The following is a 24828-nucleotide window of genomic DNA, read 5'->3' on the forward strand; positions in this document are numbered from 1 at the left end:
TTTGGCGATTTGTCAAGCTCTCTTCTCTGGGCATAGGCCCACACGACTTTTGACTGTTCACAACAAATCAAAAGGCATCTGAAAGGAGCACAATGGGCACATACTTTTGAGGCAGGCCTTGTATTTTTATTTACCATTCTTCCCACCCTTTGTCGTTACCTTACATGACATTATGCCACTGTCATAATTAGGATATAACACTTGCTGCTGAGTGCAATGGCATGGATTCAATTCTCAGATGTGTTAGCTGCTCTCTGATGGTGTGGAATGCAAAAAGCACTCATGCACAGATTTAGTTGTGTGATGAACTTCAGGCTGCTGGATTAATCTGTAGCCTCCTAGACTATGGCATTCCTCATAGGCGCCCAGGGCAGCACGACATTAAACCTAAAATTAACTGGCTATGTAATGGTGGTACATTGGTGTTGGACAAAATCATGTGCAATTGCCACCCGTGATTGATGTCCAGAGGTACAATGAGAGTTGTCTTGTTATGGGAGAGGGGAATGTGGTTAGTTGCTGCATGGCATTATGAAAGACAGTGCATAGCTGCATGACTTAATACTAAAGCAAAACATTGCCTGATAATTAAATTGAAAATATAATTTTTGTGTGGTCTCATTGAAATGATAAAATGGATGGTCAATTGAGGGGCCTGTTTGAGCTGTGTTGCAGAATAAACAATTTGACACTTGTTGCACTCTGGAATGAAGTAGTTCGAAATTTTCGTGTAAATGGAAGTTAAAAAATGGTTCATACGAAGTGCGCTTGTTCTACAGATTCCCTTTGTAGCATCATTAAGACGCGGATGCCAGTTAGACTCTATGCCTTGGCACATTGAAATCGATGAATTAGATTACTTTAGCGAAAGTATTGAGGAATGAACCTTACATAAAAAGGTATGAAATTATGGTGAACTCTGGATAAACGGAACTCTCTTAAACAGAAATGACAAATTACACTAAAATAGGATATTAGCTTTGGTTGTTTGCCCATAGCATAACTAAACTTCTGTTAAACGGAATGCTTCTTTTTTGTTTCTGGTTAAACAGAACTGGTACTGATACTATCACGTATCCAATCTACAGTTACAGTGCAAATGGGATGTCCAATGGTGATGCTGAATGTTAAAGTAAATCCAATCTATCGAGCAGTTATAGTTAAGGTAAAGCAAATTAAGGTATCTAAGTTGCAACAGTGTTCCCATCATGATGGCTTCACTAGGCAGGAAGTGATCCCTGAAAAGGAAGAGAGCACTATCAGAACAGATTTTTGCAGTAGGTTGCTTCTATACTGCTTTGTTCACAGCACAGGAATACAAGATTTCAAGAGGCGCCCTTGTTATCCGCTATTAAGAGACCGTCTATTATATTATCACAGAAGTTTATGGTGAAGACCAAGATTATAGTGAACATGACACATATAGTGCCAAGGTGTGCACTACTGTTTCGGACCAGGTGGCAAAAGATGTTAATGGAGTCTATAGTGCTGTTTTAATGAAAGAACAGTGCACAATTATTGTGACTTTCGCATATGAACCTTGTGCAAGAGTGGCTGCAATATTATAAAGACAATAATGCTTCTTTTTTTCAGTGCAGTAACGTTAACCTACTGAACACTTTTCCAATAAAACTGTTGTTGGTAATTTTTGTGACCTTCACTGAAGTAAGACTTTGTATAAATGGGACACTTTCTTTCTGTTCCTTCAAGTTCCATTTAAGCAGAGTCTGCTGTATAGCTTGACGCTGTCTGAGCCTCGACAGTGCAATGCATAATTGTTGCAGTGGGTGTGGTAGTGGCATGATGCAATAATTTATATGAGTGTGCAGCAACATAAACAAATACGATACAACTCTCATAACTTTTATATGGCAAGCTATAGGTTTTATAAAAGGAGACACAAAAAATATCTAAGTGAGGGCAACAGAAAAACATTTTTATAGCAAAGTACAGCATGAAATGAATTGGTGCTACCAGTAAATGTAAAAATAGAAACATCATAGTGGAGTTCCACTCTCATAATGTGAACTGTGGTCGCTTAGTGGCGATAGTGTTCTGCAGCTTGCCTGAGATAGGGAGTATGATGCTGGCCATAGCAACTGCAATTCACTGGGTACAGAATGCAAGAATGTGCATCTAGTGAGCATTCATGGCGAACTAAACTACCTTGTGTAGTCACTATTAGTCTGGTGCTATTCACTATAGTATCCCTGAAAGTGCATTGGGATGTAAAGTGCTATCAGTCACTTAATCCTTCCTTGTATGCATGGAACATTGTGCACTATTTGTTATTGAGTATGTTTAATTTGCTCCGTCTCCACTGTAGGCTTTGTCAATGTGTACCTGAAGGTGGGTGAACCATACCTCCGGTGCAGCCATGGAGCCATGGCGTCCTACTGGCATGGGACTGTGATGTACGCCATGCATCTGATGATGTTGGCCGCGCTGACTTGGGAGTAGGTAAACATTGTGACTGCTCTAAGAAAGTGCCCTCTATATTCATGGACAACTTTCTGTGACAACGAAGGGAATGTTACGCGGGCAGAGCGCTTCTGCACATTTATTACCGTGCCAAGTAGTCTTTTGGTTCCTTGGAGCAGATACTGAATTGGTGTAGCTCCCACATATGATGGTATTCCACTCGACCAGATGTGGAAGAGAAAAGTAGAAAATCCTGCCGTGGCGGTGTAGTGGCTTCGGTGTTGTGTTGCTGAGCCTGGGGGCGCGGTATCAAATCATGGCCGCCGCCACTTCATTTTGATGGGGGTGAAATGCAAGAATACCTGAGTATTGTACATTGAGTACACATTAAAGAACCCCAGGGGGACAAAATTATTCCGGAGTCCCCCGTTACGGAGTGCCTCATAATTATATTGTGGTTTTGGTACGTAAAACCCCAGAATGTAATTTAAATTTTATAAAAGCAACGAAGTAAGTCAAATTTAACACACAGTGGCCCATTTTTGTCTTATTTTGCTACAGTAGATAAGGTGTTTTTGCTTTCTATTCTCCTAATGGTGGATGGAAATGTGGCCCTTTTTTTCAGAACTGCTTTCATTTGTGTGTGCTTTGCCTTGGTAGGTCTACTTTTGTTGCCACAGAAAGTTGTCTGTGAGTATGGTGCCTTCTTATCAAATTGTTTTGTCCAACTGTTCGTAATGATTATTCACGACAAAATGGGTAATTTGGTCATTGGGTGGCCGAGCTTCAAGATATCATCAGAAGAGCCTACACTGTTGCTGTACTGCTTAGCACAAGGTCGCAGGTTCAATACCTGGCCATGGAAGTCACACTTTGATGGAGGAAAGATGCAGGAATACAACCTTTGTCTGTAAAGTTTCGAAACTGATTTATTTTCTTCTCTATAAAAGATTCCCCAAAACAAATGTTGGTGTGTATGTGTAGCGCCATCTTTTCGGGCTAACCTGAGCTATTTATGTGAATTGCTGTGGCAGCTGCTATACTCTTAGGCAAAGTTACACTCTTTGGGGTGTATCTATGCCACACAACAATAATCATCTGCCTTGCTTGTGTTTCCTTTCTTTAAAACGCCATGCCCACTACTTTCCTGTCGGGAATGCCATGTCATGCTGATAATGCGCATGCCGTTCGTTACTGGGAAGAACTGGGCTCGCTGCATTAAAAAAAGGAAATGCGGACAAGACAGATGACGATTATTGTTGTATGGTAAAAGTGTGTCATTTTGCTTAAGAGTGTAGATGGCACTACATGTAGAAAAATGCATTGTCACTAGTCGTCTGCGCATTCTACTGTGAGTGAATGTGGAGAGATGGAAGTCCACCTCGAGCAGCGTGTAAACATAAAATTCTCTGTGATGCTTTGCAGGACAGCCCCACACATGTATGAGCTCCTTGATGATGGTTACGGCAATGAGACATTATCGCGGTTGTGAGTTTTCGAGTGGCACAAGAGATTCGTTTCGGGGAGAATGTCGGTGGAAGACGACACAAGCCAGGGGCGCCCTGCAACCTCACGGAATGAAAACAATGTGGCTTGGATCAGGGAGATCATACAGCAAGACCGCACCATTGCAGTCCGCACCATTACAGTCCGCATGCTATCGGATGCTCTCGACGTTAGTAAGACAACATGCCACCAAATTGTGCGGGAGGACTTGGGGAAATGAAAGCTAAATGCCAGACTTGTGCCGTACTCCCTCACACAGGATCAGGACACGCGGGCATCAGTGAGCGCTGATTTTCTCTGAGGCAGAGAAGGATGCTGCGTTCGTCGACAGCGTAATTGCTGAAGACGAAACATGATGTTTTCAATACAATCCTCAAACAAAAGGGCAGTGCCGAATGGCGGCTCACAAGCTCTCCGGCGTCGAGAAAGGTGCGACGACAGAAGACCAAAACAAAGACGATGCTGATAGTTTTTTTCGATGCCAGAGGTATTCGATGCTAGAGGTGTCGTACACCATGAGTTTGTCCCACAAGGGCAGGCAGTGAATCAGGAGTTTTATATCTGCGTGCTCCAACACATGCGTGATGCACTGTGATGCTGTTCCCCTGCCTTATGGGCATCTGGACAGTGAAGCCTTCTCCACGATAACGCAAGGCCGCACACTGCTCTCAGCATGACAAAATTTCTCGCCAAGCACAGCATTACTGTACTTCCCCATCCGCCATACTCGCCTGACCTCTCCCCATGCGATTTTTTTCCTGTTTCCTCGTGTGAAGAGAGCCTTAAAAGGTAGCTGGATGGGAAGTGTGGAGGCCATTCAAGATGCCACGACAAAGGAGCTGACAGCCCTGCCAAAAGAAGCACTTTCCAGCTGTTTCCAAGACCTCAAGAAGCATTGGAAGCTGTGTATAGACTGCAAGGGAGACTATTTTGAAGGGGTGTTGCACAAATGATTTCAATGCATTTTTTTAGTGGACTGAGTCTCGGAACTTTACGGACAAAGGTTGTATTTGTGTACTTAGAATTAGGTGAATTTAAGGAACATCAGGTACTTGGAATTATTACGGAGGCATTTAATATGGTATCCCTCACAACCTGTGTGTTTTGTTTTAGTTTTTTCTTTTACAACAAGCCTGTGCCAATAGATGCTCACAGCGTGTGCATGACTTCTGAAAAACAGTAAATAGGCATTTTTAGTTAAGGAGGCTGAAAAAGTACACCACTAGTGTAGATGTTTCAGTAACACAAACGTAAGGTTATTTAAAATTGGGATTTGTAACAAAATTAAATTTTTTGCTGATCAAGCTATATCGCAGCAGTGGACAAAAATTTGCATGATAATCGCTGCTATGATTAACTTTTTGCTAGTTAACTTAATACTTCATAACTTTTGGAAGCTTGTTTCAATTGCAGAATTTAGAGTAAGCTTTCACTTGGGACAGACTTCGATTTTGGTTAGATGCACTTGAAATGCAGATAGACAATGGCTGAACTGATTTGGCTAAAATTGGTTGCATTTAAAGGGGCCCAGAACCACTTTTTATCAAAGTCAAGAAATGCATTTGAAGTTAAAATAGACTATTTCAGAAATACTTTGATTGCCAATAACTCTGCTTCTGCTGAACACATTGAAGTAGTTTTTGCCACAAAGATTGCTTATGATCCAATTTGCGGTGCTCTCGCTCCTTCTTCAGTGCCTTGCACTGCGAAGGCTACAGCAGAGTGGAGCGTGCCCACAGTGCTCTGATTACTTAGTTCAAATTTGATTTTAGATGTTTATGGATATGCCAAAACTCCTGATTTTGGTGCCTATGACACGCCAAACTTGGAGGCTATCCATCAAATTATGGAGGAGTTCACCATGTCTCTTCTCTTTGCTGTGCTGCAATGTACTAGATGGCTATGCATGGCTTTCTTGCAATGAGTGGCAAGTAGCACATCTCATTTTGCACTTATCTCTACAGCAATGACACAATTTCCGAGGGTCGAACCAAATATTGTACTTATGTTCACTCGTAACGAGCTTCGACCATGATGTCGACACACCTCAAAGGTGTGCAACTCAGGAAGCAGATATGTTCCATCAGGATGTTGGTGTTTGGGCAGGCTCTCAATGCACCTGGAGCTATGTGGCTCACCAAGACTACTCGAAGCACACAATTGTCCTCGGCGAGTCGTAGCGAGCTCAGCAGTGAGTGGGCTCGTCGTGGCTCCCAGTGGCAGCTGCAGTATCTACGTTATGTAGCGGACACAGCTGCATGGCAACTGTAGTGCGTTTGCTATGCTCGCGACTGGGCGGAATTGTGCGCTCACGCTTATGTGCTCCAGTCTGGCCGTGCTACATAGTGCGGACCAGCTTTGTCATGCACCAGCTTGACTGATGAATAGTAGCCACATCCCATTTGCGCATTTAGATGTGCTGTCAACAGCTCAGTACGAAGCGATGTCTGTCAAGGTATCTAGCCAGGAGCTGTCAGGAGCGAGCATGCACTGGCAAGCTTACGTGTGGTGTGTCCTTAAGTTTCTGTAGTTTGAGACTAGTTGAGTGTTCAGAACTAATTAGTTAGTGGCACCCCACGGCTATGACACTGATAAGCATTGTGGCGACAGTTTAGTTCCTACGCGGGTGGCCATGGCCAAGCTTAGTAAACAGACAATAGTTGGCTTCTTCTGGAAGTGCATAATTCTTATCGAAATTATAAGCGAGGATTTTGACTTACTTCAGCCAAACTGCGTCAATAAATATACACAGTAACAGCAGGAGGAAGCGCACTGATCCAAACATAATCTATGATTGTCAGCTACTGACCAATGGCAGTGCTCTGTGGGAATTTGCTAAGGAGCTGCCGCTGACTGCCCCAACATGGGCAAGAAGAAGTCCTCTGTTGAAAACTGAGTGTTTAAGAATAAGGCGACTTTGTGCTCTTGCTTCCAAGCTCCATGCACTGCGCACGAGTACAAAATTTGGCCCAGTTTACTCGCATCAGCATATGCTTGCAGAAAGTGTTTTCACCAATCCCAAGGGGTGGTGCAAGGCTCCTTTAAAGAGAAAACCAAATCCTTCCATTTGTAGGAACCTAAATTTTGATGAACGGCCTCATAGTTCTTACAAAAGTAGCCAAAAATTGGTGTTAAAAACTGAAGCACGAAGCTTACAAGTTCTTAATTCTGCACCAAAAACAGATATCGCAGTTATGTAAAATTGCATCTTTTAGAGCATATGTCAAACAAATTTGACATATAAGCTTACTACTTATGGGAAATTGTTGCAATATTTATGAGGGTTTATGAGCCGTTGCAATATATTCACGAAGTCCTCTTCATAAATTGACATTTTTTTTCTTGGGAGTGGTGTATAATATGTCAATTTTGTTGACTTTGCTTGTCTCAATAGGTGAAATTTACTGATTTGTGATGGCATACTTTTATTGCCAAGTTACGGAGTTGTTGACTTGATTCCTTTGTTTTTAGAGTGAAGCTTTCTTTGCCTCTTCCATCGATTTTTGCGCTGGTGCTGCTGCTGCTGCTGCTGCTGCTGTTGTCTGGCATACTGTGTTGGGGGGTGCCTCAGAGCATGTATATACATGGCAGCAGCACGGCAGAAAGGGAAGCCGACGCGAGAAATTCGTTTGGACCTTTCCATTGCATGGCATGGGCACAATGCCCTTTGGAGCTCCCTAGATGTCGCCATATTAGCCTCTTGACAGCTGTAATTATCCATGACCCCTGTAAAAAGCATTACAGAAACTGCAGCACTTACCTTTTGTTAATGTTCAAGTCCAGAGGGGATGTAGATAGAACTGTAGAGAGGGGAGGGAAGAGGAGGCAGAGAATGGGTAGAACCGATGCAGTTTTGAAATGAGTGAATAACAGCCCTGCTACTCTTGCAGTTCCCGTATAGGGGGAGAAGGTGGGAGAGGGAAAAGATGACATGAGAAGGCAAGGAAATGGTGGTTGCAGGCGAACTGAAGGTACGGTTCGCTTCTACTATTTCTGAAAAATAAACACCACGCAAATTTGTCAACATCGCGCAAATTGGACAACTGACGCAGGGTGTGCAGACGCAGTGCCGCATTAAAACACTATAGGTTCTAGGCGACACTACAGAAGCGGTTGCATGCCAAATCAACACTTCTGTGCCCACCGTGGTAGCTTGATAGCTATGGCATTGTTCAAGGTTGCAGGTTAAATCCTGACCATGGCAGCCGTATTTCGACGGTAGTGAAATACAAAAATGCTAGTGCATTTGGATTTAAGTGCACATTAAGAACACCTGGGTGCCAAAATTAATCCGGAGTCCGCCACTATGGCTTGTCTCATAATCTTATTGTGGTTTTGGCACGGGCAGCCCCATAAATAAATTAAAACCTTGTACTTTGTGGTGTGGTGTGTACAAGCATATGTGCTAGCCATTGCACTTAGTCTTGGTTGTAAGGGCAGCCATTACAGAATAGAATACGTCATTTATGTCAACTATCTTTTGCACAGCTCAATTCATTGGGTTTTCCCTTGTCTAATTACATATCTGACTGTCTACGTCTGTGCAGTGGTAACCTCTACAATGTCGCCCTCTTCTGGTGTGGTTCAAATGTCAACAGCACACTTGTGCTTCTGCTTGGAGTTGCAACAGGTTGGCTTTATTTTTTTTTTCTTGCCTTTAATGTGTACTGAAATTTGTTACCCACTGTTAAGTTCCTGCTTTCATTCTATAAGAATTAAGTGCAGATATAGTACATGGCAGTGTACATGGCAAAGGAATATGGAAAGCGTACCATGATTTTAAAGTGAAGCTGTCTTGGCCATTACCTCTGGGTTTCGTACGTTGGTGTGTCCTCCAGAACATATATCCTGAGGTTTTCATTCTTTGGTGTGTCGTCCCGGGACATATATCTGGATATGCATTTAGATAAACATTATATGTGCGTTTGATACACGTCCCAGCAAACTGGCCTATGGAGAACATATAGTGCTGAGCAGCAAAGTAGTGCCAGTGAGCGCACCTCTGTTTGTTACAAAGCTATAAAACCGCAACATAAAAGCTGCACGTATTATGTATGTTCATCATCTTCGGCCTATTTTTTGCATCCCCAAGGGATATCCATTTACCCTCGTCTTCTAAATTCAAAGTTATCCCTGCAGATTTCATCAGACCAGCTAATTCTCTGCCATCCTTGACTGCGATTCCCTTCCCTTGGCACCCATTCTGCAGCTCTAATAGACCACCTGTTATCTGTCCTATGCATTATATGGCCTGCCCAGCTCCATTTTCTTCCTTTTAATGTCAACTAGAATATTGGCTGCACCCCTTTGCACTCTAATCCACACCACCGTCTTCCTGGCTCTTAATATTATGCTTAAAAGGCAACTCCGGCATACTTTTGAACTATATAAGGCTGTCATTTTCAAATGGCATTGACATTTCTGTCACTGGTAGAGTGGTTCAATTTGCTTAGGTACCGAAATGGAAATGGGTAGCTGCTTCGACTGATGTCTATGATGAGTCGATTACGTCAGATCCTACACTACCTTAATGCAAACATGCGGAATGCATGTTAAGCATGCAGCTCATATGGCACTAACGCCAGCAAAGTGAAGCTGACTATGTCTTCTGACAACACGAGGAGCTTTTCCAGCTCTTTCGAACTAGACAGCAGTGATTTCAGCAATTATACGAGATCGCCGTTCGCTTTTGACCCGTAGCCGCTGCATGAGGCAGCTGACATGCCCCAAACTCAGTGCATTATGCTGTGGAAAGACGAAGAGAAGCATCGGTTATCACATCTGTCAAAACAATAATTGTCAGCCATTGTCTTGTAGAAAAAGGAGCCAGCTTCGTAATTTCTTGGCGATGTTGAGGTGTGGACTCTGATGTCACGTGCACAGGGTGGCCTATAATATGTTACACATTCCTGGGCATGAGTCGGGTATGTGCAGCCAATCTTTAAAATTTATTTTCAGGAAAACTTAATGACTTGCAGTTATATTATTTGACAGAGATAACCACAGCGCGAAAGAAAACATATACAGGGTCCATTATGAAAGTAATGCACATGATTTTGTTGTGACATGACTATCCATGGCAGCATCGTAAAATCGGTTGGGAAATGTGGCGAGGGTTCTGCCCTGCACTGCCCTACACCTCCACATTTGCGGTACGTGAAATAGTGACCGATGATCTGCAAATGCAGGAGGTCTACACGAAGCTTGTGCCAAAAGTGTTGACGGAAGATCAGAAAGAACAGAAAGCTGTCAAGAATTGTTGGATTTGATTCAAAATGAGCCAAATTCTCTTAACTCTGTCGTAACTGGAGACGAATCCTGGATGTTAGAGTACGACCCAGAATCGAAAAGGCAGAGCAGCGAGTGGCACACAATATTATCCCCTATCCCAAGAAAGCACGAATGAGCAAGTCTCGCATCAAATCGATGCTCATTGTCTTCTTTGATGCCCGAGGAATCATCCATTTTGAGTTTGTACAGCAGGGAATAACTGTCAACTCGGCCTTTTACCTGGAGGTGCTTAAGAGATTGAAACGCCGGGTCGCACACAAGGGCTGACATCAAAGGAATGGTCAAGCTCCACCATGACAACATCCCCAGCCACATGTCCTTCATCGTTACCAACTTCCTGGCCAGGAGCAACGCCCCGGTGGTCCCCCGTCCCATCCCCCTTACAGTCCCGACTTGGCTCCGTACGACTTTTTTTTTTTTTGTTTCCCCAAGTGAAGAGAGTGCTGAAAGAAAAGGATTGGGAGACCATGGAAAACATCCAAAAGCATGTTACAGCGTTCCTGAGAGACATTCCCGTCTAGGACTTTCAGGGTGCCTTCCAGGCACGGCAGACATGTCTCCACAAGTTTATTGATGCAGGGGGAGCGAATTTTGACCATTTGTACAGGTCTGGTCAATAAATCTATTTTTCCCAGAAAATGCGCATTACTTTCATGATGGACCCTGTATTCAAAATTTTGTGAAGGTCAATGGACATCAAAAATTTCCAGAGTTGCCCTTTAACCATTTTCATTTATCGCTCATTGTGTTGTCTTTAAGTTCTTCTCAAGCTTCTTCGTTAACCATGTAGTTTCTGCCCCATATGTTAGTTCCAGTAGAATGCAATGATTGCACACTTTTCAAGTATAGCAGTAAGCTGCCAGTCACGATTTTGTGGAGCGCATAGTGCTGGAACACATACTGCTGTATTCACTCTGCCCCATTTTTATTCTTGTGGAAATTTCTTTCTCATGATTCCCTTGTAATTGACCTAAATAAGTGTAGTCTTGCACAGATTCTAGAGGCTGACTGCCAATCATAAATTCTTGTTCTCTTTGTTTTCTGCATACTAATCTTGAACCTACACTTTCTCGCTATGGCTCTGTTTTACACTGTTTCGGCTCACAGGTATTTTTAACCACACAAACAGAATAATGCATAATATTCAATGGCGTTTTAGATTATTTTCTGTTTCTTATACCCCAAGTGCAGTAGCCCAATGCTCTACCTATTAGGCCACAGATACATGCATAGAAAGAAGGAATGACATCCTTACCAGCTTCTTATCCTTGCTAGTGCTTTTAGATGCTTGGCATGGTAGTTGCATTGCATAGCAACAATTTACTTTTGGTTGAGTAGCCAGGCTCAAATAATTGTAGTACCTCCTATACTCAGTCTTCATTGAATATTGCACTAGTGCCTTCAGTTTTTGTCGGCATGCAGTCTTGGCATAGCATCTGTCTTCTCAATCTTCTTTCTTCGTTTTCTCTTCGCTACTTCACACATTGTCATCTCTGGCTTCTCTTTTTATGTCCTCCTCCTCCCTTCTCCATAACAGTATAGATGAAGTTGACTATTAAGCTCCTGAACCAAATTGTTTGAGCCGGAACAAAAGCACCCAATTCGTAATCAATATTTCAAATATTTGTGCAGCATTACTAATACGAATGTGGCACTTTTAGGCCCGTTGGAGCTTAACACAGCAGCGCTTGGTCACCGCTTGTAAGCATTGCTTCCTGTTGCTTTCTTGGTGGCAGGAAAACATGGCATCACACCAGGGGCCGTGTTCTACCTTCTGGTAGCCTTTGCTGCTCCCTGCTTCCTCTACCAACTGAGACATCAGAGGATTGCCCCTGTGGTATGTGTGCACACAACATCGGGTGAAATGGTACTGTTTGAGTGTACAAACAAACATTCCCAATGATGGTTAACATCAAGGTTTGGAGAAGCAGCCTGTGGGCTTAAATGCAAAACATTCTTCAGCTATCTCCTGGGCTTGCATAGTTGATTGACGGGAATATTCTTCACGTCACACCTGCATTCATGTCGCAGCTCGTTGGGTTGTTAGGAGGTCTTCTATAGTGAACTTCATAAGCTTTTGTCTTTTGTACACCAGATGGCACGTACAGATTGAACATTTTGCTCTTTACGCTGGATAGCGTTATGTAATGAGAAGCATTCTTTGCATTTTACCAGGCACATTGTGGTAGGTCTGTAGGTAGGTAGGTTCCTCTTTCAACATACTTGAGACTTGTTCAATAAAAAAAGATTACGTCTCCAGTGGTGCATTTCAATGTGCTTCGGGGTCCCCCAGTGTAAGAGCCCGAAGCTGTACCCATAAGGCCTATACGTAGGCATATAAAATCGGAACAACAATCTTACCAGTCCTTTGCTCAGGAAATCTTGTGCTTTGAAATGCTTGGTTCATGCGTCTCATCGCATAGTAACAGTTTGCTTATAAATGTGAGACTGTGCCAGATTACCGCATCCTCCCCTTGTGGCAGCTAGTGTTTTGAGATGCTATGTGATGTTTCACCATCTTCAAGATTGGCCCAATTTACCCAGGGCACAACCTTTGGGTTCAGTTGAGGTCTTAGCAGGTTGTAATATTTATTCGCTGAAGCACAATAAATCGGTGGTCACACCACAGCTCTCACTGTCATCACACAGGCGATTGCTCGCCTTGCAAAAACATGTTGCTCCATCTGATAACACTTCGCAGAACCTCAAAGGATAGCCTGCAACTTGCAAAATGCCAATGGATGATAAGCGCTGCAAAACAATAGCTACCTGCAACATGCTTTGCATAGTATTGATTCTCATAGTGCATAGGATGTGCATAATTTTTTTGGTTAAGTGGACTGTATAAGTATCAGTGCAGGTTAGTAGTACTCCACCTTTAGGAACTCCACTGTTGTACCAGAAGTGCTGAGGTACCCTCTGTAGCCTTACTGCTCTGGTATGCATTCATCTAAAAAGCTTAGGCCCACAGTCCCTCTAGAAAGATCTTTTCCCCAACGGTTTTTTAAGGTTATTAAACAAATAAGTGAAAATGTTGCACAGTGTTCACACAAATGTGAAGGGCAAGGTACGCAAAGAATTGAGTGTCATTGCAGATAACATTGCAGATGTCATTGCAGATAATTGTAAACAAGTGCAAAGCAAGTTGCATATGTTGATTTAAGTGTTCGTGAAACCCCTCAAACAAGTTGTGGATCTTTGTTTTCCCCTGCAACGTGTCACAAAGTGGTGGTAGCTGTGGAACCTTAACGTACCACAAGTTGGTTAGGGACCCTTTGTATAGAGGATGGCATGACACCCTCTGCCATAGCTAGAACTTCATGTAGGTGGGTGTCTTCAGCCTGCTTACGCTTTGCACCTGGCCCCCTGCTTTAGTATTATTATTTTTTTTTGAGGATGTCTGAAAAAAGGCACCACAATACACCCCTTGAATTGTGCCTCATTCCTGCTTGTGTGGGTTGGATTCCCAGACTCTGCACCTTTCAGTGAGCATTGCGCAGTGCAGCCATTAGTTTTGTGCGGCACTGTGTTTATCGGTGGGTTGGTTCTGAAAGCTTGTACACTTTCATTAATTAGGTGGCACTTTCTTTGCCTACTTCCTACCCCCCCCCCCGTCCTCTCCTTTCCTTCCAAAGTTCTACTGTTTTATGTGAAATATATATTGCCACTCTCGATGCAGGTATGCAACTCTCTTTAAGATTCTGCAAAAGGCTATGTAAAGGTTTGGTTGTGCTGGTTAGAACTTGCAAAGTGAGATGGGCAATAAATGAGTAAACAAGATTAGAAGCTAACTGTGACATCACAGCAAAAATTTCGTGATAACTATCAAATATGTAATTGCATTGTTTAAAATAATTTTGAACTGCTCATTTTTGATATGTTACTGGTTTGCCATTTGCAGGTGACTGGCCCAAGGGAACGTTTGTTCAAACGCAAGCAAGATATTGTCTTGCTTTTTTACCTACTCACCGCAAGCTTTATAACCATATTTAGAGGATTGGTGAGAACTTTTGGTGGCAATTCTTCTAGGTTTATTTGCTGGAATTGTACTGCAACGAACATTTAGAATATAAAGACCACTGTCAAGTGCAAATGTAAAAGCAGGAAATATTTTTTTAGGAAACTGAAATAGTTGCACCATTGTTTATAATTTGGCAGGAGTGGCTCATGGAGAACAATATATACAATTATTTAGATTAGCTAAATCGCAATTTTATAATTTTGCTGTTCCCAGTTGAGCAGTTTCATTTACATTTGGTGTCTCTACGATAGTGTGCATGATGTGACTGCCATTGTTAATCGTGTTGTCATTTGTTGCTGTCAATGTTGAGCTGGTGACTACTTGTTTTTGCTTACTTTGTGTTTAATTTATGCTTTTGCCTTATTAACAGGCGGTGTTAGGAACAAATGTTGGCTGGATAAATCGTTATGTTGCAACTGTAGAGCCATACCTCCTACACAGAGACCCTGCCCCATTCCCAAAAATGCAGGTTGGTGGCCTACTTACTTGGCAATTACTTATATTGTGTTATAATACATTTGTCAAGCACAGACAATAATGTTTTGGTGCTTGAAAGGTGACCCTTTTGTCTAGTACTTTATGAGTTGTATGTATTTTAGAATGCTTTCGATGAATGTGTGCTGATTGCAAGTGCTATTTAGTATCTGGAAAATTAGTCTTCGTTATAATCACTTCCATTTCCTGTCGCTCAGAATTGTGCCCGTTCTCCAAGCGAGCAGTGAAATTTACGGTTTTGTATTTGACATTAGCTCATATTAACTTGTTCAAAATGTTTGTTCTCACATCTGGTATGGCACCTTGGGCATTTGTGCCTGCAAAGTGTAAGCTTGAAAACTTGACTACTGTGCTCTCAAAGTTGCTCTAAGGGATTTTGACATGTTCATGAGAGTTGAGTAGGTTTTGCGTTTTGACAGGTATATGTAATGAAATTGTTGAAGATGTACAGAATGTCAGAATGTAGGAAGAATGCAGCGGTTGGTTTGCACATTGTTTATACCGCCAGCGACTTCTTTCATGGTACCGTTGAATCTTGATGCCCATACAGATAAATATCTTAAGTTTCATGCTTTGATCATTGAAGGGTACTTCATTTTTGTCTAATAATCACTGACAGTAGTATTGATGTGTACTGTTCTCAAACAAGTGCTTTTAGGCTCTGTCGTATGGCTCTTTAGAATTGTATGTTTCAATGAGCTCAATTTGCTCCCTGGCTGGTTTTCTTATTTGCAGATGCTTGTGTACCTTTTCCACCATCTTCCTCTACAATTCGCCAGTGCCTATGCTATACTTGTGCCTGGTTGCCAGTGGATGCCAGACCTCAGTCTTCTCATCGCTGGTGCTGTGTTGCAGGTGTGGTTCTCATGCGCTTGTCAGTTATATTTTAGGGTTCTTAGGAGCAGCAGACAAGGAGAGCAGGTCTATTACTCTTCTGTTGCTATAGCGATCCGGTGAGCTCACCTTCCATGCCACTAATTGCTGCCTGGCAATGCTTGCCTTCTTCACCCCCACCCCCTCCTGTTTCCATGTCACCCTCCACCATTTTCTTTCTTCCAAGGACATTATCTTGTTGTTTGCTATCATTGGCACCAATTGTTTTCCTTCATCCTATTGCTTCTTGCTTAATGGGTTCAACTTGCATCCTCGTATTGTACTTTTCCTCTGCATTGTATTGATCGGGTGGCTTGTGTGAACATGTTTTGTTTCGAAGTGAAATTGGAGCAAATAGTAATTAGTGTCGAGTAATTTCGAAGTGAATACTTAAGTAGTTGTGGCATTTGCATAAAACCTTGACATACATGCCAGATGTAGGAAAATCTAGAAAAAAAAAGTTTGTTCTTGCAAAAAAAAAGGGGGGGAAAGGAAATGGTTCATCTCTGGAGTCATTTTATATTCAGTGCCATTATTCAGATATTTTCATGCAAACACACAAGTTCAACATTTCTTACAACTCCAGCTGCACAGAAAATCTGTTTACAGGCTCTTCCTCACTGTTGTGCTTCAGTCTACTTTGAATTTTGTGGTGGTTAAGGTCATGGGTGCGTTGGTGCATCGTTGCTATGCTGTGAAGTGAAAACTTGAATGCGCAACACCGGCAGTTTATGCTGTGTTGCACAAATTAAGCTTGATGCTTTCTGTCTACACGTGCGCTTAACCCATTCTGTTAAGCAAGCGCACAGATGATTTTTTAAAAATTTAGTAGTAAATCAAGGTGCGGGTTATATGTGAATTTCGACTTGAGTTGTGGAGTTAGGGCAGCATGAATATCGCCTTGAGGTGTGGTTTCAGTTAGAGCAAAGGGTAACCACTTTTAGGGCAAAGTTCCCCACCATCGGCATTGCCGAAGGGGTAGGAAAAAAGCAGCTGGCTGAAAATATAATGTTATGCAGTTATTTCCACAGCTTATAGAGGCGGATCTTTCTGTATTTTCTTTCTGAGGTGTTTTAATTGGAGGCACGGCTTACATGTGGAAAAATACATATATTCGGTCATGTTGAATTCTTCAAAAACTTTGAATACATGCTGAAATTCCAGCCAAAGCGAATATAGAATAGCATAATATTAGATTGAAAAATGTTGAATATTCACACAAGCCAGTTGATTAGCCATTATACTGCCACATACTCTGACATCACTAGTATCTCTCCTTTGATGCAGGGACAAGTGACACACATCGGTGCATCGTTCCATCCACGTACACCGTATGTGATGCGGGTGCCTCCTGAGCCAGCCTCATGGCTTGCCTTCTGGATTGTGAACCTCCTGCTGGCCCTGGGGTTCCAGTGCCTAGCATACAGGTGCAACAGCGAAACTCAGTTTTTTGCTGTGCTGCGCCCACATAGCAACCGACGAATGTCCTAGCCGATCATAGGATGTATATCCCTACTCAGCGACTATAAGTCATCTAAGTGGCATGGCACGTCCAAGCAGTGTGCTTACCTCTCTCCACTGCTTTGGCACAAGCCGTTGACAAACCCCTGCAATGTTGGCATGAAATCTAGAAAACTTAGCAACAGTTGAGGGGAAAAGCCAAATACTATTTTTTCTATTTTCTTTTTGTTTATGCTGGGGCACTAAAAGTGTGGAAGACACTTCATGATATTTTCCCTAGTTTCTGCTCCTACTTGTTTTATTTAGCTTTTTGTGAAATTATTTGTTTGAAGCACAGCATCAGTATAGCTGAAAATACTTTTTTCTCTGCTAAGCATGTAAAAAGATTTGGTCAGTGTAAAGCATTTGCATGACAAAACAAAAAACTTCTCAAAGTGGTCAGCATGCTGCAGGAAGGTCAATTGGCTCCATGTGATTGTAAGAGCCATAGTTGGCACATGTCGAGCTGCTTAGCTATGAGACACATCTAAATCTCATGAGTTGCGTTTGTTACCAGTTGTATTGGAATACTAGCATCATTTGTCAAAACAAGCGAGTTTTGCCTGCATTAGCAAATGGAATTAAATAAATTTCTTTACTGTAGCATTTGCTTTCTTGCAAAGGAGGGTTGTGAGATGTAAGGTCATTTGTTGACATGTAGTGGCTTACTGATCCATGGTCGTGGTGAAAATATTCTGGTTATTGCTGGCCTTTCATCACAGTTTTGTTTGGTTATTGTGGTTGCTTTGTTTTCAGGTTTTTGCCATTGATTGTCGACGTTTTGAGGCTCTTGGAGGTATTGCCTACGTGCATGCACTGAAACATCACAAGATGTAGATTGCTTGCTTGTGCAAACTGTAGTTGTTGTTTATGTGATGCTCTCTTGATCATAGTTTGTTGTATGGACATTTGCATTGTCTTTCCTTATCACAAAAAGTAGATCTTATGAGAGAGGCCTTTGAAATACTACCACCCACACATTGCATGTCTCTGACATATTCTCAGGCACTGATGTGACATCTATTTCACACCAGGTGATGTCTATGCTGTAATCCTGGATAAGTTCACTATGCGTAAAATCACAAGGAGTACTATTCAGCCTTGATGCAGCATGCGCATCATGTAGTGTAAAATGATGCGATGCCATGCCAAAAGTATGTTGGAAATATGTTGCACATAATTACCATTTTTGAAACGTTGTGAATGTTGTGTTTTGGTAATTTTGTTGGCAAGTTCATGTTTTTGTACATATTGTAGCTGTGGAAGTGAACAAAAAAGTATGGTAGTGTGACCCCACTGCTATGTTGGCACCAACTGGTGTTGTGGCAAGAAAAACTATAAACATGACTTTTATGTAGCCTTGCTGGTGAAAATGCAGAATGAAGCTGTCCTGAGGCTTTTTATAAATGGAGTTCCTAGTCAAAGGTGAATTTCAGGCTTTCTTGATGTGTAGTTATAGTTAAACCAGCTGCTGTGGACCAACTGCTTTAAGTGTGTCACTTTTAACAGCTTGGTATTCTTCGCTATGACTAACACGTGCACTGTGGCATTGGTCACCTGTGAGTCATGTTGGTTACTGCCCCTGTGTGGCTGTGAAAATGCAGGTAGATATCTTATGATCAGTGATATGTCAGTAGATATATGATCATATGATCAGTAGATATATGATCAGTGCACATTAAAAAATTCTTGTTGCTTTAGAATACAAGCACTGGTGCTGCCCTTCTAGGGCTCAAGAAGGGTAAAAGTGCATGACCCACTGGTGGATCATGATTCACAGGCATCGCAAGCTCTTAAGTGCTGCCACACTGAGCATGTTGAGTGATGGAACCTACGTTTAATGTGCATGTGCTGTGAATTTGAGTAGGCATTTTGTAGACCAAGAAATATAGCTTTGTGTTTTTATATATACATAGTAGTATTTGCTATCAAAACAATTTCATGCATGTTGTGTGCAAACTCCAATAACTCTGTGATCATTAATTGATGTGGAGTGACATGAACGAAATTGTATCTTTTACTGTGTGCAATTCATGTATGTATGTTAGTGGTTGCAATTTATTTATTATATTTAAAAAGTAGTTCGAAACTGTTTTAATGAGTATCTGCTACTGCTCAACCAAGTACAAGAATAATTGCTGCCAAATTGAAGCTGAAGTACTTCTTGCATACCAAGCAGAAAAAAAAGGAAAGCATGTGAACTAGCCCTTGAATACACTTGATTTTTGTTTCTCTTTACTGGATTATTATATTGTAATGCTTGTGGATTGTTTACTGGCAGATTGTTCTTGTAGCTGCTATTGTGTTGCAACACATTCTGCTTGGCAGTTAACTAGCTTGCATTTAGCCATCACCAGCACAAGCCATGTCCAAATGTTGAAGCTGTGCATTGCCATGCATTTCAAGCTCAATATAGTGACATTCATTATAGTTGCAGCAAAAACTTTCTTGTGTCAAAATTTTGTTCAATATAAGCTAGGTTTTCATGTTTTAGAAGTGAAATTTTTGTTTCCATAACGTTTGTCTAACGTGTTTGGAAGGAGTATCGATAATTAACAATTTCAGAACAAGTTTGGGTAACGAGTACATCATTCAAGATGTTCGGGCTCAATGTTTGTAGCCACAAAAACTAGAAAAGAAGCGCTGCTGTAGTGCTTGCACGAGTTTTCACTATGCCACCACCTACATGCAATATGTACAGCCCTTGTCATAGATGCGCAAGGGGAGCATCTCTGCTCCTTGTCCTCTTATACACTCGGCACAAGTCAGTGCCATCAATGGGAGCATGGCAGCCTGCAAAATTTTGACAAAGGCTGTATATATGCAAGTTTGAGCGGTGGGGAGGGTTGGGAATTGCACCCGAAAAACCCTCTTCCACCTACTCCACTGCTAAGGTATTTTAGTACACGCAAGCTTTTATTAATTATTGGCACTGCAGTTGATATCTGCCTTCCATAACTCATCATAATTATAAGCCTGAAAGCCTAAATCAAGGTTCATTTGTATAAAGCAAGAATTGCTGAGAGTGTATTGAATACCTTAGCCAAGTTGGAAAGGAAATGTCTAAGGCTTGTCAATAGAATTGGTGGATTGGGGACTTCATTCTGTGCCTATTCCACTTAGCAAGCCACTAATGTTTTATTTACTCTTTCTAAAAAAAATTTAGTTCCGGTGTTGAAACATAGAATTTCCTGTTTCAGTGAACACTCGGTATGTATTTTTAAAATGAGATCTTTTAGTTGTGAATGGTTGAAATGCTAGTTTGTGTGTTGAGTGGAAGTCTTGGAACACTGTGCTGGCTCTTATGTAACAAATTTTATCCCTCTCCAAACATTCAGGCAGCGAATTAGAATGGCAGCTATAGCTGAATGATTCATGCACCTTGCAGCGCAAGCCTGCTGGGCATAGCATTTCACTTTGGTCTGTGGTGTTGGCACTTCTAATTCAGCACCAATTGTTTTCTGTCACACCACGATGCCCCATGAAGACTTTTGTTCTCTGCACATGGCGCACCATTATGAATTACTATAGTCATGTGAAATAGTGATACTCAGTCTTAATTTTTTATCTTGTCACTTTCCACTGTGTGTGAAGCTGGCATTTCTGTTAACTTATTTGAGCCACTGAGTGTTGAATGTTTGCATTGCATTTAGATTTTCATCTCTTGTATATTCTTAGCTTTGTTTATGCTCTACTTATTCCATCTAAACTTGTTTACCAATGACATACCAAGCCTCATTGCTTTCAATTATTAGTTATAATGATGTATTTCTGTCTCTAGGTTTCGTTCGTGAGGCAATGTGAACGATTAGATGAACATGCAAACAGTGTTTTCAGTAGGCGTCCTTCAAAAACAAGAACATGAATGGAAAAGGCTGAACAAGAAGCAGAGTAAGACATGCTGCTATGAATTAGTACAGTGCTTTTAAATGGTGGCAGAATATTCTTATTTATATTTTTTTCATATTTGTTCTATTTATGAAACAACATTGAGGTTTTACTCTTTTCTAAGTTTCTATGTGTTCTGAAGATGAATCTCTTTTCTGCTTAACTTTTGCAGCCTTTCATTAGATACAGGTAGCAGAGTTAGAGCTATCCTGTTCCTGTCATGTAATGTGCACTAGTGATGTGTGCCTATGTCATGGCAGTTTGATGTTCTTGCATCTTGTGCGAATGTTGTGTGCAATGTGCCTTTTTCTCTTTATGACCTACAGTGTCTGGTACAATAGCCTTGCCCGGTCATTTTTGTATGCGAATCGCATATGCGAGGCTTATTTCACTGTTAATCTTGTTCATTAACTCGTAAGAGTGACAGCTGTCTTCATATACCAGGGGAACTTAGGAACAAGCCCAACCTGCTTCTGCTGCTGCTTCCATTGTACATTCTTGCTTTTTCTTACAAATGGTAAGGCTGGTCTGCATGTGTGATAGGACCTATACTTTATGGAACTGCATTTGCACATGATAGTAGTGGTAGGCAGCTTTAGAAAAAGTAGACTCGGCTTCTGAGCACCATCTGCCTTGCATACAAAGGAGTTTTCTACAAAAGGAACTCTGTGAACTTTGTAGTGCCCCTGATGCTATCTTTTTGGGTACATCAAGTCCCTAGTAATGTTCCCAGTTCATTTACATCCACTATTTTTAAAGCTCGAGCCATGAAACACCGTCCAAGCATGCCGTCGTTCTTTACAAGTGTTTGTGAACAGAACAAGTTATAAAAAAAAAAACCTTCCCAGTAAGATAAGAGCGCAAAATGTTTTTCACCTTTATTTTGTCTGTACAGTTTTTTTCCAGCCATTTATATTAGTCAACTAGACATACATTAGGCAAATTTTTTTTTCTTGCTTTTGATTATGCAGGACTTCGCATACGCACATGCGCAGAAATTATTGAGAAAAAAAATGCAAAATATGTGTAACAAGTTCTGGTCATCCATCCTAGTTGGTCAAAAATAGTGTCGATGTACAGCATTTGCATAGGAAGTTACCTATTATATATTTAATACAAAGCTAGTGCCTCAAGCTCCCAGCAACTGTTGTTTTAGGCCCCACACTAGCGCAACATGCCAGTGCAAACAGAAAAGAAATCTGATGCTTCATTTTGTATGACTGAGTTCAGTGTGCTTGTGTAGTTTTTTGCAACAATTTACAAAATGTACATGCTGTACAGAACTTGAATGACTTTTTCTACGTTGAATGAGAAATGTGGTACAGCAGTGGTTCATGAAGGATGTCAACATCTATGTGCATCTATATGGTTGTACTCGATATGTTTGAAGAGTTTTAGCTGTGATTTTGTTTGTGAAACGTATCTTCTGCAAATAAGATGGTATAGAAATGCTTATTATGGGACAAACTTTGCCTGGGGCCAACTTAATTTTCCTTTTAAAATGCACGTGAAATGTAGACATGCTTTCCTTAGACAACTGCTCAATTTATTTCAATGAAATTTGTTGCATTTGAGAGAAAGGTAGGTTCAATCGATTGTAAGAAGCAGAATTTTTATTTAAATGCTTAAATATTTTCTAAAAAAATGCTCAAAATCGATAATTTAAGAAATATGGCAGCATAAATTTATAACTTCATAAAGCTGCAATAAAAACAGGCATCGCATGTTTCAGTAAACTTGATCTTTTAAAAATATCTGAAGAGGGCACATTCGTTATCCGTACAGCTTACCTGAAATTGTTACATTGTTTTTGAAGGATTTTGCAAAAATTCTAAAGCAGACAGAATTGATATGCCGTATATACTCGAGTAACGGCCGCACGCATGTAAAAACTGCACCCTTGATTTTTGATAAGCTTGGCAGTGCTATCTGTTGTGTGGTGCGAGAATTCAGAAGCTTTTTTTTTTTTTTTAAACCGGTGGCAGAACAATGCAGCCGTGTCGAGTTTTTGGTGCCTCCGGGTAGCAAAAGCACTGCTTCAGAGATTTAGCAGCTGCTTCTGAGATGCTGCAGTCGCTGGTCTGTGGGTTGTCACCATTTATTCCAGCCAGTAGGTGACACGCTAAGGAAATAGCCAAGAATAGACAGTCATTACAACAGAGTACTGTAGTTCAATAAAGGTATCATGAAGCCAAGCACCACCGAAAATATTCAAGGAAAAAAAGGTGTTTTTTTACGTGTAAGGGCCGCAGCCCCCGATTTTTTACCCCAAATCTAGAGGGAAACAAAGCTGCAGCCATTAAACAAGTATATTTGGTATACTGTTCTAAAACATGTCAATAAATGATGTATTGATGTCCCAATAGAGGCGCTTTACTTATTGCTGAATCACATAGTTGTCAACTTCATTGCTGATAGCCTAAATCGAAAATATGCTCTATACTGTCGGTAAATTTTAACGTTTAGTTAAATATAGCAACCTTCTTAAATTTCAGTACAGTGTGGTGAGTGAAATGATTTTTCTATTCTCATGTGTTTAGATAGGAGTGCCTGGGGTGAAGGAGTCTCTTAAATGTCGTAGTTTTCCTGCCTATATAAATCTTGTTCTTCATTCTTAACTGTGTTTATACCTTTCACAAGATGTACCTTGCAGCATTTCTGCTTCACTTAATTCTCGGAACTGAAGAGCCAGTTTACTTACTCTTTCACATTGTGGCACCCCCTGTGACTCTAGTCTCTCCTCAAGCCTCGGGATACTTGGTCATTTCAGCATGTAGATGTGCCACACTTTTGATATCAGTGGTTATCACTTGTTCTTTGAGTGTGTTGTATGATGTTCAATTAAAAAAGCATACTCAGAATATTGTCATTGTGATGCAATTTTATGTACAGTGAGAGTCAAGTTTCTCCTCCTCCAGGTGTTCCAGGCAGATGATTCTCCAAGGAGTCATCGCTGCTGTTCGGCGACACTTTGCTCTCAGGGAGGCTGACTTAGAAATGCATAGGTTTATTAAAACAAAGTCGCATACATCGACCAACGGCGGCCTATTATCAGCTCGCTCGCTTCCACGTTTCCTCTCTACACAGTCTTTTAAATACCCTTGAAAATTGGGGCGGTATCCTTAGTTTAGGTCTCCCCACTGAGATTTTACCAATAAGTTTTATTTTAAAGTAGGCGGGACAATCGACAATACACCCTGTGACCGCCCCCCTTTACTAGTCCAGTTTTTTGGAACACACAAATCAACATCACTTCAACGAACGCCACGTGGCCCTCTTGTTTGAGGTTCACCTGCCTCGGTGCAGCTGGCCCGGTGCACTGGCATGCCCCACGAACACATAAATCGCCCCGCAAGCCACTAACTTCGGACATGCCGCAGAATTGTACCTTTGCACAACGTGGCCGTCGGGTCTCCCGTTACATATGTATGCTCGACGGCGCAAACACTGCATCTCCCACACTGCAGTGGCAACATTGCCTCCCCTGGCAAGAACACGCCTATACTTCGTTGAGCAACATGACGAGGCAGCTGCTTGGCCTTTGGTTACGTGCACTTGTGTGAAAAGTGCTCATATATCTTGGGCACCACGCAGGAAGCGCGCCGTCCGCAGCATTCCCTGTCTCGAAGAGTGGCGCTGTTCTAAGGACACAAATGACCGTCAGCTGCGAAAGAAAACAACATGCGTGAGTGTCATGCAGGTGGCTCCCGGGTTCCACCGTGGTTGCGTTCAGGGCATATACAAGGCTGATTGTGTCAGCCAACTGTGAGACCAGATTGAACTGAAAGGATTGCTTAAGAGAACTACTTGCTGGGCAAGTTGGCATTGATTCA

The 24828-nt window shown here is 41.7% G+C and overlaps 1 protein-coding gene across 1 annotated transcript in view; it reads left to right on the forward strand.

Annotated features, from left to right (window-relative positions):
• Nucleotides 1-23613, forward strand: part of LOC142571968 (transmembrane 6 superfamily member 1-like) — a 33457-nt gene extending 9844 nt beyond the window's left edge. Inside the window, exons 3-9 of the mRNA XM_075680728.1 lie at nucleotides 2327-2456; nucleotides 8475-8557; nucleotides 11955-12055; nucleotides 14120-14218; nucleotides 14610-14708; nucleotides 15470-15589; nucleotides 16895-23613. Coding sequence (XP_075536843.1) covers nucleotides 2327-2456; nucleotides 8475-8557; nucleotides 11955-12055; nucleotides 14120-14218; nucleotides 14610-14708; nucleotides 15470-15589; nucleotides 16895-17098 — 836 coding nt within the window. The 3' untranslated portion in view covers nucleotides 17099-23613. The remainder of the gene's footprint in view (nucleotides 1-2326; nucleotides 2457-8474; nucleotides 8558-11954; nucleotides 12056-14119; nucleotides 14219-14609; nucleotides 14709-15469; nucleotides 15590-16894) is intronic.
• Nucleotides 23614-24828: the final 1215 nt, after the last annotated feature.

Source organism: Dermacentor variabilis, chromosome 2 (assembly GCF_050947875.1).
Source record: "Dermacentor variabilis isolate Ectoservices chromosome 2, ASM5094787v1, whole genome shotgun sequence".
Taxonomy (NCBI): domain Eukaryota; kingdom Metazoa; phylum Arthropoda; class Arachnida; order Ixodida; family Ixodidae; genus Dermacentor; species Dermacentor variabilis.